At 62.7% G+C, this 11,723-nt stretch overlaps 1 protein-coding gene across 1 annotated transcript in view; it reads right to left on the bottom strand.

The window, feature by feature from the left end:
* Nucleotides 1-1,571: 1,571 nt before the first annotated feature.
* ADRBK1 (adrenergic, beta, receptor kinase 1) overlaps nucleotides 1,572-11,723 on the bottom strand; it is a 13,984-nt gene continuing 3,832 nt past the window's right edge. The window contains exons 2-21 of the mRNA XM_014948743.1: nucleotides 10,794-10,873; nucleotides 10,039-10,112; nucleotides 9,658-9,759; nucleotides 9,500-9,574; nucleotides 8,921-8,982; nucleotides 8,552-8,603; nucleotides 8,140-8,231; nucleotides 7,669-7,768; nucleotides 7,477-7,555; nucleotides 7,203-7,333; nucleotides 6,132-6,226; nucleotides 5,913-6,020; nucleotides 5,667-5,671; nucleotides 5,199-5,245; nucleotides 3,730-3,830; nucleotides 3,536-3,611; nucleotides 3,364-3,459; nucleotides 3,092-3,254; nucleotides 2,855-2,991; nucleotides 1,572-1,838 (exon numbers count right to left, since the gene is read on the bottom strand). Of these exons, the coding sequence (XP_014804229.1) occupies nucleotides 1,572-1,838; nucleotides 2,855-2,991; nucleotides 3,092-3,254; nucleotides 3,364-3,459; nucleotides 3,536-3,611; nucleotides 3,730-3,830; nucleotides 5,199-5,245; nucleotides 5,667-5,671; nucleotides 5,913-6,020; nucleotides 6,132-6,226; nucleotides 7,203-7,333; nucleotides 7,477-7,555; nucleotides 7,669-7,768; nucleotides 8,140-8,231; nucleotides 8,552-8,603; nucleotides 8,921-8,982; nucleotides 9,500-9,574; nucleotides 9,658-9,759; nucleotides 10,039-10,112; nucleotides 10,794-10,873 (1,942 nt within the window). The remainder of the gene's footprint in view (nucleotides 1,839-2,854; nucleotides 2,992-3,091; nucleotides 3,255-3,363; nucleotides 3,460-3,535; nucleotides 3,612-3,729; nucleotides 3,831-5,198; nucleotides 5,246-5,666; nucleotides 5,672-5,912; nucleotides 6,021-6,131; nucleotides 6,227-7,202; nucleotides 7,334-7,476; nucleotides 7,556-7,668; nucleotides 7,769-8,139; nucleotides 8,232-8,551; nucleotides 8,604-8,920; nucleotides 8,983-9,499; nucleotides 9,575-9,657; nucleotides 9,760-10,038; nucleotides 10,113-10,793; nucleotides 10,874-11,723) is intronic.

Genomic DNA, 11,723 nt, shown 5'->3' with positions numbered 1-11,723 from the left:
GGGGTACAGGGTCAGGGTGGGGCAGGAAGGGGGGGTACGGGGTGCCAAAACTCTGAGGTGGACCCAAACTTGAAGTAGTCGCACCCCAGGATGGCTAAATGTGCAAGGATAGGGGGTAGCAGCTGGCAGGGAGGGAGTTAGAGCCCTGTAGGGGATGGCTAGTGACAGCCTGGAGGTGGCTACCAGCCAGCAGAGGAGAGGAGAGACTGGCACCCAGGGGAGATGGCCAGCAAGAGGCAGGAGGTGGCTACCAGCCAGCAGAGGGGATGGCTAGCAGCTAGCAGACCCAAGATTTGGTTCGGGGCTAGAGCCCACCAACATCGTTCCCAAAAGGAGCTACTAGCACCCAGGGGAGATGGCCAGCAAGGGGCAGGAGGTGGCTACCAGCCAGCAGAGGGGATGGCTAGCAGCTAGCAGAGCTGGCTAGACCCCCCAAGATTTGGTTTGGGGCTAGAGCCCACCAACGTTGCTCCCAAAAGGAGCTACCAGCACCCAGGGGAGATGGCCAGTGAGGGGCAGGAGGTGGCTACCAGCCAGCAGGGGGGATGGCTAGCAGTTAACAGAGTTGGCCAGACCCCAGCAAAGTTTGATTTGGGGCTAGAGCCCACCAACATCGCTCCCAACAGGAGAGACTGGCACCCAGGGGAGATGGCCAGCAAGAGGCAGGAGGTGGCTACCAGCCAGCAGAGGGGATGGCTAGCAGCTAGCAGAGCTGGCTAGACCCCCCAAGATTTGGTTTGGGGCTAGAGCCCACCAACGTCGCTCCCAACAGGAGAGACTGGCACCCAGGGGAGATGGCCAGTGAGGGGCAGGAGGTGGCTACCACCTGGGAGAGGGGATGGCTAGCAGTTAGCAGAGCTGGCCCCAGCCAGCAGAGGAGAGGAGAGACTGGCACCCAGGGGAGATGGCCAGTGAAGGGTAGGAGGTGGCTACCACCCAGCAGAGGGGATGGCTAGCAGCTAGCAGACCCAAGATTTGGTTCGGGGCTAGAGCCCACCAACATCGTTCCCAAAAGGAGCTACTAGCACCCAGGGGAGATGGCCAGCAAGGGGCAGGAGGTGGCTACCAGCCAGCAGAGGGGATGGCTAGCAGCTAGCAGAGCTGGCTAGACCCCCCAAGATTTGGTTTGGGGCTAGAGCCCACCAACGTTGCTCCCAAAAGGAGCTACCAGCACCCAGGGGAGATGGCCAGTGAGGGGCAGGAGGTGGCTACCAGCCAGCAGGGGGGATGGCTAGCAGTTAACAGAGTTGGCCAGACCCCAGCAAAGTTTGATTTGGGGCTAGAGCCCACCAACATCGCTCCCAACAGGAGAGACTGGCACCCAGGGGAGATGGCCAGCAAGAGGCAGGAGGTGGCTACCAGCCAGCAGAGGGGATGGCTAGCAGCTAGCAGAGCTGGCTAGACCCCCCAAGATTTGGTTTGGGGCTAGAGCCCACCAACGTCGCTCCCAACAGGAGAGACTGGCACCCAGGGGAGATGGCCAGTGAGGGGCAGGAGGTGGCTACCACCTGGGAGAGGGGATGGCTAGCAGTTAGCAGAGCTGGCCAGACCCCCCAAGATTTGGTTTGGGGCTAGAGCACACAAATGTCGCTCCCAACAGGAGCGACTGGCACCCAGGGGAGATGGCCAGCGAGGGACAGGAGGTGGCTAGCGCCCAGTAGGGGTGGCCAGTGACCCCAGGGGGATGGTGGCCAGCCCCAGGGGGTGACCAGGGGCACACTCACGTCGCACTGCAGCACGAACTGCTTGCCGCCGCGGATGCGGAGCAGGATGCACTTGCGTTCCTTCACCTGCGTCTCCTCCACCGAGTCGATCTCCTCCATGGTGAGCAGGGACTGCTGGGGGGACAGGCTCAGCCCGGCCCTCGCCCCCCACCCCCAAACACCTCCCTGTGTCCCCCCGGACCCCCCAAAAATGTCCCCATGCCCCTCCTAGTAGAATCATAGAATCATATGGGGTTGGAAGGGACCTCTGGAGATCATCAAGTCCAACCGCCCCACCGGAGTGGGTCTACCCAGAGCAGGTTGCACAGGATCTTCTCCAGGTGGGGTTTGAATGTCTCCAGAGAAGGAGACCCCACCATCTCTCTGGGCAGCCTCTGCCAGGGCTCTACCACTCTCACAATAAAGAATTTCCTCCTCATGTTTAGGTGGAACATCTTATACTCAAGTTTGTGCCCATTCCCTCTTGTCCTGTCCCTGGGCACCACTGATGAAAGACCAGCCCCATCCTCCTGACACCCACCCTTTCAGTATTTATAGGTGTTGATCAGATCCCCCCTCAGCCTTCTCTTCTCCAGACTAAAAAGCCCCTCAGCCTCTCCTCATCAGAGAGATGCTCCAGGCCCCTCATCATCTTTGTAGCCTCTGCTGTCCCCTCTCCAGCAGTTCCCTGTCCTTCTGGAACTGGGGAGCCCAGAACTGGTCCCAGTGCTCCAGCTGGGGCCTCCCCAGGGCAGAGCAGAGGGGCAGGATGACCTCCCTCCACCTGCTGCTCACACTCTTCCTGATGCCCCCCAGGGTGCCACTGGCCTTCTTGGCCACCAGGGCCCATTGCTGGCTCCTGGGCATCCTGTTGGCCACCAGGACTCCCAGGTCTTTCTCCTCAGAGCTGCTCTCCAGCAGGTCACCCCCAACCTGTCCTGGTGACCCCCCAGGTGCATCACCCTCCACTTGCTCTTGTTAAAATTCATTAGGTTTCTCCTGGCCCAGCTCTCCAGTGCCACATCTGCTTGTGCACACCCCTCGCCCCTCCACGCATGGCCCACCCTGATAGCCACCGGTGCCAGGCTGTGCCCGGTGAGTGCCGTGCTTGCCCCCATGTGTCCCCCCCTCAACTCCTTGCCCCCCCTTACCGGCGACTCGCCCTCCCCGCGCCACTCCAGGCGGTTGGGGAAGAGGTAGAAGTAGCGGCGTTGCCACTGCGTCAGGAAGGGGTTGCCCAGCTTGGCCATGTAGCCGTGCATGATGCAGTCCTTGCCCATGGCGTACTCTGCGCCCACCAGGGTGGGGAGAAGATGGGTCAAGCCCAAGCTGAGGTGAGAAGGGGTGTCGGGGGGGTGTTGTTGGGGGGGGGACACACACACACTCACCTTCCTCGTGGCCCAACTGCTTGTTCTTGGCCTTCTTGCGAGCCTCCAGCTTGTCGGTGTCGGCGTTGACGGCGTCGAAGACGGTCTCGGTCACCTCCTGCTGCCACCGCTCCGAGATGGTGAGGGGGAAGTTGCGGTAGAGCTCCTGGTCGCTCTCCAGTAGCTGGGGTGGCATGGGTGGGCAGGGGGAGGTGGGTCAAGGGAGGGGGTTAATGCCACCTCAACCACCTCCCCACCCCAAATCCACATCAGCCCTTCTACCCCCTCCCTACCTTGATGCCCTTCGTGTCCTCCTCATCGAAGGAGCCGATGTCGAAGGCATCAGCCGCGTTCACCTCGCCGCGGGGTGGGATGAGGGGCGGTGGGTACTGCGGGCAGGAGAGGGGGTTTAGAGGGGGTGGTCGCCCATGTGACCCCCCCCTCCCACCCTTTCCTGGGCATCGCGCCACTACCCTTCTGCAGAAAAACCATATGACATTCCAGCCCTTTGAAGAAGGGCTCCTCCTTCACCTCCTGAGCCCTGGGGAGAGAAGGGAGTGAGTGCTGCGGGGGCCGGGCTGCTGCACCAGCGTAACCCACCCTCCCTCCCTGCCCTGCCTCCTGCCCCCCGGTGCCCCCCGTGCCCCCCGGGGCCTCACCCGCGCCCCATGCAGCCCAGGCGCCGGTTGACGTCCCGCTGCAGCAGCCCCTCCAGCAGGGAACGCAGCTCCGGGGAGAAGGAGTCGGGCAGCTCCACGGCCTGCGGGGGAGAAGGAAGGGCACGGCGGCTGCCACCGCGGGGACACGCGGGCACGGGGACAGGGGCGTGCACACGGACACGCACCGAGACGTGCAGGCACTTACACGGGCACCAGAGGATGCTACCCCCGTGCAACGTGTGTGTACACAGTCACACACAACACACAGACGCATGTGCGCGCACACGTGCATGGCAGCTCACATATATGTGTGCACAGACACACACAGAGATGTGCAGGCACTTACACCTGCACCAGAGGATGCTACCCCCGTGCAACGTGCGTGTGTACACCATCACATACACACAGACACACGTGCGCGCACACGTGCATGGCAGCTCACATATATGTGTGCACAGACACACACTGAGATGTGCAGGCGCTTCCATGTGCACCAGAGGACACTACACCCGTGCAACATGCGTGTGTACACTGTCACATACACACAGATGCATGTGCACGCACACGTGCATGGCAGCTCACATATATGTGTGCACAGACACACACTGAGATGTGCAGGTGCTTCCATGTGCACCAGAGGACACTACCCCCGTGCAACGTGTGTGTGTACACCGTCACATACACACAGATGCATGTGCGTGCACACGTGCATGGCAGCTCACACGTGTAAACACCACACAGATGTGTGCACAGACACACACAGAGATGTGCAGGCACTTACACGTGCACCAAAGTACACTACCCCCATGCAACGTGTGTGTATACACAGTCACATACAACACACAGACACATGTGCGCGCACACGTGCATGGCAGCTCACATATATGTGTGCACAGACACACACCGAGATGTGCAGGCACTTACACCTGCACCAGAGGATGCTACCCCCATGCAACGTGCGTGTGTACACCTTACATACGCACAGAGGCATGTGCACGCACGCGTGCATGGCAGCTCACACATGTAAACACCACACAGGTGTGTGCACAGACACACACAGAGATGTGCAGGCACTTACACGTGCACCAGAGGACACTACACCTGTGCAATGTGCGTGTGTACACCATCACATACACACAGAGGCATGTGCGCACACACGTGCATGGCAGCTCACACGTGTAAACACCACACAGGTGTGTGCACAGACACACACAGAGATGTGCAGGCACTTAGACATGCACCAGAGGATGCTACCCCCATGCAACGTGCGTGTGTACACCATCACATACACACAGAGGCATGTGCGCACACACGTGCATGGCAGCTCACACGTGTAAACACCACACAGGTGTGTGCACAAACCCCCGTGTACCCCCCCAGCCCCCACCAACACACGGCGGGGGGGGGCACAGCAGTAGAGGGGCACTTGTGCCCTGCCCTGGGCAAAAAAAGGGGGTGCCCCAACTCACCATGGTGAGGGTCATACGGTCGATCTCGTGCTTGTCATGTGCAGGTGCTTCCATGTGCACCAGAGGATGCTACTCCTGTGCAAAGTGTGTGTGTACACCATCACATACACACAGACGCATGTGCACGCACACGTGCATGGCAGCTCACACATGTAAACACCACACAGATGTGTGCACAGACACACAGAGAGATGTGCAGGCACTTACATGTGCACCAGAGGACACTACAAGCGTGCAACATGCATGTGCACACCTAGCCACGTGTGAGCACAGACACATGAATGCGTGTGCACACACACATGCACGGCGGCTCACATGTGTAAACATCACACAGACATGTGCACAGACACACACAGACCTGCATGAACCTACACGTGCACCAGAGCACACTACACACGCACAATGTGCGTGTGCACACTGTCACATACAAGCACATCCACACGGACATGTGTGTGCACACACGTGCACGGTGGCTCACACGTGTAAACACCAGACGTGTGCACAGACACCACGCAAACACCCACGTGTAATTTAAGCCTCCCCACACGTGTGCGTGAACACACCCCCCCCGTCATTCTGCACACGCACAGAGAGATGGGTGTGAACACACACCCCAGGGCGGCCGGGAGGGGAGAGGGGAGCTCAGTGGTGTGCCCCCTCTACCCCGTGCCCCTCTGTGCCCACCCCCCAAGTGCCCCAGGTGGGCAGGCTCACCCCCGGAGCAGTTTGAAGAGCATGCAGCCCAGCGAGAACCAGTCGGCGCTGCTGTCGTAGGCCACCCCTTTCTGCAGCACCTCCGGAGCCATGTACCCGTGGGTGCCCCTGCGGGGAGGAAAGTGGGGGGCACAGAGGAGGAAGGAAGAGGGAGGGAGGGGGGTCAGACGCCGTGCCAGGCAGGTGGGGAGGGGCAGGTGGGGGCACGGGCACACTCACACGCTGGCATGGGGCTTCTTTTTGGAGAAGTCGCAAGCCAGGCCCAGGTCTGAGATGCGGACGTGCCCGAACTCGTCCAGGAGGATGTTTGCCGGCTGCCAAGACAGCGTGCCACCCCTCAGCCCGAGGGTTGCCCGTGGGCACGGGGTGGGGAGCGAGGCTGGGGGTGCCCACATGGGTCAGTGGCGGGGTGCTCCGTGGGATTTGGGGGTGTCCGTGGCACTGGGAAGTGCTGGTGGAGTCTGTGAGTGCCCCTCTGGGGTCTAAGGATGCCTGCGGGGTCCCCAAGGGTGCCCATGGCATCTAGGGGTGCCATCTGTGGGGGCGCCCAAAGGGTCTGAGGGTTCCTGCAGGGTCAGGGGCACCTATAAGATCTGGGGGTGCCATCTGGGGGTGACATCTGGGGGTGCCCACAGGGTCTAAGTGTTCCTGAAGGGTTGGGTTGCCCGGGGGACCTGGGGGTGCCCTCTGGGTGTGCCCACAGGATCTGAGGGTTCCTGCAGGGTCAGGGGCGTCCAAGGAACCTGGGGGTGCCCTCTGGGTGTGCCCACAGGATCTGAGGGTTCCTGCAGGGTCAGGGGCGGCCATGAGATCTGGGGGTGCCATCTGGGGGGGGCTTCCCACAGGGTGTCAGGGTTTCTGCAGGGTCAGGGGTGTCCAAGGAACCTGGGGGTGCCCTCTGGGTGTGCCCACAGGGTCTGAGTGTTCCTGCAGGGTTGGGGTGCCCAGGGGACCTGGGGGTGCCATCTGGGTGTGCCCACAGGGTCTGGGGGTTCCTGCAGGGTTGGAGGTGCCCTGAGGACCTCGGGGTGCCCTCTGGGGGGGGCTGCCCACAGGGTCTGAGGGTTCCTGCAGGGCTGGGGTGCCCAGGGGACCTGGGGTTGCCCTCTGGGTTTGGGGAGCACCCATGGGGGCTGAGGGGTCCTGCAGGATCTGTGGGTGCCTGTGACACCTGGGGGTGCCCACAGGGTCCCGGGGGGAGTTTCTACAGGGCCTGGGGGTTGCCAGTGGGGACTTGCAGGGTCGGTGGGTGCCCGTGGGGGTGCTCGGGGTGTCCGTGGGGAGGGTCACCTTGAGGTCACGGTAGACCACGAAGCGGCTGTGCATGTGCTCCAGCCCCAGGATGATCTCGGCCGCGTAGAACCTCATCTCTGCCTCCGAGAAGACGCCGTGCTGGGACAGGTGATAATGCAGGTCTCCCCCTGCAGCGACAGGGACCGGTTGCCACCCTGGCACTGCCCTCCACGCCCCAGGGATGGCGTGGGCAGGGGGCTTTGAGCCGGTGGCTTGGGCTAGCCGTGGCCCTGGGGGCGAGGAACAGCCTCGGGGTCCCCTTGGGACTCACCATTCATGAGGTCGAGGATGAAGCTGAGCTTGTCGGGGGTGTGGAAGGCGTAGGACATGCACACGATGAACGGGCAGTCCTGGCAGGAGAGAGGGGGGTCACGCAGTGCCAAGGGTGCCCCAGGAACACCCCCACCCCCCTCGCCCGTGCCACAGTTGGTAACCGGGGTGCCTGCTGCCCGTGTCCCCTCACCCCGGTGCTGACGAGGGACAACATGATGCGCTCGTTGAGGGCCAGGGTCTCCCCCTGCTTCATCTTGATGCGTTTCTTGTCCAAACACTTCATGGCGTACCTGGTGGGTGGGGAGGGCAAAGAGTCCCTTGCAGGGTCCTGCTGCTGCCTTGGTGACACGTCCCTCCGGTGCCACCACCACTGCCCTCCGGTGCCACCAACCGCAGCCACACCATCGTGTCCCCTCCACCACCAGCACCCACGGCCACATCACCGTACCCAGCTACCACCCACGGCCGTGACGTCCCCGTATCCCCCAGAGACCCGTAGCCATGGCAATCCTTCCACAACCCCCTAAACATCTGTCGCCACGGCAACACCCACTGCAGCTGCCCTCGGGACCACCACCACCACAGCCCCGACACCCCCAAAATCACACACACATCCCTCCAGCCCCCCACGATGGAGTGTGTCCCCCCCAGCCCTGGTTACATTTTGCCCGTGTCCGCTTTCCGGCAGCCATAGACTTCCCCGAAACCGCCGCGGCCGATGATTCGGTGCACACTGAAGTCGTTCATGGTGAGCTGGAAGGTGGGGGAGAAGGAGGTGGGGGTGAGCTTGCCCTGCACCAAGAGCTGCGTGTGTCCGTGGTTTGGGGTGGGAAAACCCCACACCCTGCCTCAGTTTCCCCCGGGTGAGGAACACGGAGGATGCTCCACGTGTCCCCGCGAGCACGGGCAGGTGTGGGAGACCCACTTGTGAGTGAGTGAAAGCCCCTAGGAGTGTGCCAGGGTGCCCGTGCCAGCCCTCGTGAGCCCTGGGGCAGCAGTCTCGTCACTGTGCCCACATTCCCCCTCCCTGGAAGTGCCCGGGGTACCCCCGAGGCGCAGGGGTCCCTGCTCACATGGATGTTCAGCTCCACGTTCTTCCACTGGCAGAACCGCGTGAACTTGTCACTGCAACGAAGCACAGAGAGGGCAAGAGTGGAGCCCCTGGAGAGACCCCCCCGACAAGACCCATCTCTCAGGGCAGAAGGGCCCCCTTGGACTCGTCTGGAGACAAGGCAGCACCCCCCGGGACCCCCGTCTGGGAACAGAGAGACCCTGGGCCAGACCTGGGGATGAGAAGAGCCCCCTGAGTCCCTGCTCTGAAGACAAACAGCCCTGGAGCTCCTATCTAAGGAGGGACCCCTGGCCCCTCCTCTGGGCCGGGAGACCCTGCTCCCCAGTGGGATGGGACACCCCAAGTCGCGTGGGACTGTCCCCCATCTCACCTCTCGATGAATTTCTGGAAGATGCCCCCACGCAGGTTCTGGCAGATCTCCTCAATGTAAGGCTGGGGGGGGGGACACGGGGCTCAGTGCTGGGTCCCCAGGGGACACCCAGGTCACCCCCACCCCTCAGGTTTGATCGCTATGTTACGTCCCCCTCCACCCTTGGGATTCCACATATCCCCCACACTGTCACCCTGTCACCTCCAGGCCCTTGGGGATGCTTCTGCCACCCAGGGACACCTGCGTCTCTGGGGACCCCAACATCACCACCCCTGTGGACCCTACCGTCACCCCAAGTCACCTCTACATCTGGGGTCCCAATCACCACCCTCTGATGGGCCCCCATTACCTCCAGCCCCCAGCCTCCTGACTGCCACCCCACGGGAACCCCCAGCAATCCCCCTCACTCCCAACCTGCTGGGGACCCCCTCACCATCCCTTGGGGTCCCCATACCTTCTGGGACACCCCACCACCTCCGGGGAACTCTGTCACCACCCTCTCACCAGCCCCTCGTAAGGATTAACCCTCCGAGTACCAGAGGTGGCAGGGACCCCCTCTCTGTCCCAGGTGATGCCCACCTGGAAGAGGTCTGGGGGCACCTGCTTCTTGCTCAGGCGGCTCTGGACATGCTCCGTGGCACTCTTGGAGAAGGGCTGTGAGGCAAGATGGGACCATGTCACCTTGGGCAGAAGGGACAGGGGGCAGAGGGGCAAGGCCTGCAGGGCACAGCACTCACGTGGGAGCAGGCCAGCAGCTCCTTCATGATGTAATGGTCGAAGATGTGACGGCTCCGGGCGGCTCGTTCTTCCTCCGAGTCTAGCTTCTCATACTTCTTGATCTGAGAAGGGCACAGCACCCATGGCACAGGGGCACAAAGCCCTCAGGATTGTGCCAACACGGGGCTGGGTGGCTACCAGGACCTGGTACACCAGGAACCACAGCCCCTCTGGGTACCACGTCCCATGGGTTATCACCTCCAGGTTCCCTGGGCACCGTGTCCCTTGGGTCCTCTGCGTGCTCTTGGTACCGTGTCTGTGGGCACTGGAGGTACCAAATCCCACCCTCAACCCTCCCTCGTGACCACGGGGGTTCATCCGGATGGGTGCCCCCACCTCACCTCCTCATAAAACTCCATCAGGGGTTTGGCCTCCTCTGCCTGGTTAAAGGCGAAGTCTCGGAAGAGCAGGTACCCTGGCAGGGACAGAGCCACGGCGTGAGAGGTGCCTGCCCCCCAGAGCAGCACTGTGTGCCCCACATACCAGGCTAAGGGGGGGGACAGGGATGTCCCCTAGGGCCTGCCTGTCCCCACAGCCACTCCCATGCCAGGCTTGAGGAAGAGGAAGTGCCAAGCTGGAGTCTCAGCAGGGTTTGGCAAGAACAGGGGGCTGGCACGGCGAGGAGCAGCGCTATAGGGCACCATGGGGCAGGGGTGCAGTGGGGTAACGAGGAGGTCGGTGCAGTGGGGGCAGCAATGGGGCAGGGGCACGGGCGGGCACCGTTGAACAGGCTGCCGTGGGGCGGACGTGCCCGGAAACCGCCAGAGCCGGCAGGAGGAAGTGAGAGGCGCTTCCTGCCCCGGACGGTTAGCGCCGACGTTGGGGGAAGTGACAGGGCGGGGGGGACATGGGGTGGGGGACGTGGCGCAGGGGGTTTGTGTCACGCTCGTGCCCCCCAAGCACCTCTCCCCAACACAGCCCCACAGCCCCCTCGCTCCCCCAGGCCACGCCAGGGGCAGAGGGGAACGGCCACAGCCACTACTGCTGTCACCCATCCAGCCCCACAGCCCCCCCACGCCTGCCCCGTGTTTGTGGGTGCCTATCCATGTGCCCCCCCCCTCCATGTGACCCGCAGCACCCCTTGTCCCCAGCTCACCGATCTTCTGTGCAAAGATCTTGTCGAACGTTGACACGTTGTTGGGCCCTGGTAGGGTCAGGCACAGGGTGCCCCACACCCTGGGGTCCAAGGAAGGTTGGGGAAGGGGGGGTCTCCCCTAAAGAATCCTCCCCGGTGCATGGCGTGCTGTGCTGTGGCGTGCCACGCTGTGCTGTTTGTGTGTGTGTGTGTGCTGGGTGTGCAAGGGGAAGTTGTGGAGCGGGTTGTGTGGGCAGGAGGGGGTGCGCGCACGAGAGCGGCACGGGCGCGGGGGCGGCGTGCGGGGCGGGGAGCACCACAACACGGCGTGTGTGTGTGTGTGTGTGCACACAGGGACGGGCAGGGTGTGCCAGCTGAGCCCCCTGCGTGCCACACACACGGCGTGCACACGTGTGGCTGCACAGAACAGGTTGGGTGGGAAGGGACCTTCAAGATCATCCAGTTCCATGATGGGGTGGTGGGGGGGACACCTCCCACCAGCCCAGGTTGCTCCAAGCCCCCTCCAACCCAACCTTGGACCCCTCCAGGGATGGGGCAGCCACAGCTTCTCTGGGCAACCTGGGCCAGGCTCTCACCACCCTCAGGATGAAGAAATTCCTCCCCAGATCTCACCTAAATCTCCCCTCTTTCAGCGTCAACCCCTTCCCCCTCCTCCTATGCCCCCCCTCCCTCATCCAGAGTCTCTCCCCATCTCTCCCGGAGCCCCCTGAGGGACTGGAAAGAGGGGCTACAGGTGTGTGTGTTTGTGCAACCACACGTGTGTGTGCAAGCAGCCCCCCCCCGTGTGTGCACACACACACACACAGAGTGTGGCTTCCCAGCGGGGACAGGCACGGCCGGGTGTGACAGCGCACCGGGCGGGGCGTGTGTCGCCGGGCTTGTGTACACACACACGTGTGTGAGCACACGCCTCAGCCGTGCCCGGGGAGG

Source organism: Calidris pugnax, unplaced genomic scaffold (genome assembly GCF_001431845.1).
Source record: "Calidris pugnax isolate Ruff unplaced genomic scaffold, ASM143184v1 scaffold107, whole genome shotgun sequence".
Classification (NCBI taxonomy): Eukaryota; Metazoa; Chordata; class Aves; order Charadriiformes; family Scolopacidae; genus Calidris; species Calidris pugnax.
The sequence above is the reverse complement of the archived record's forward strand: the minus strand, read 5'-3'. Positions and strand labels throughout refer to the sequence as shown.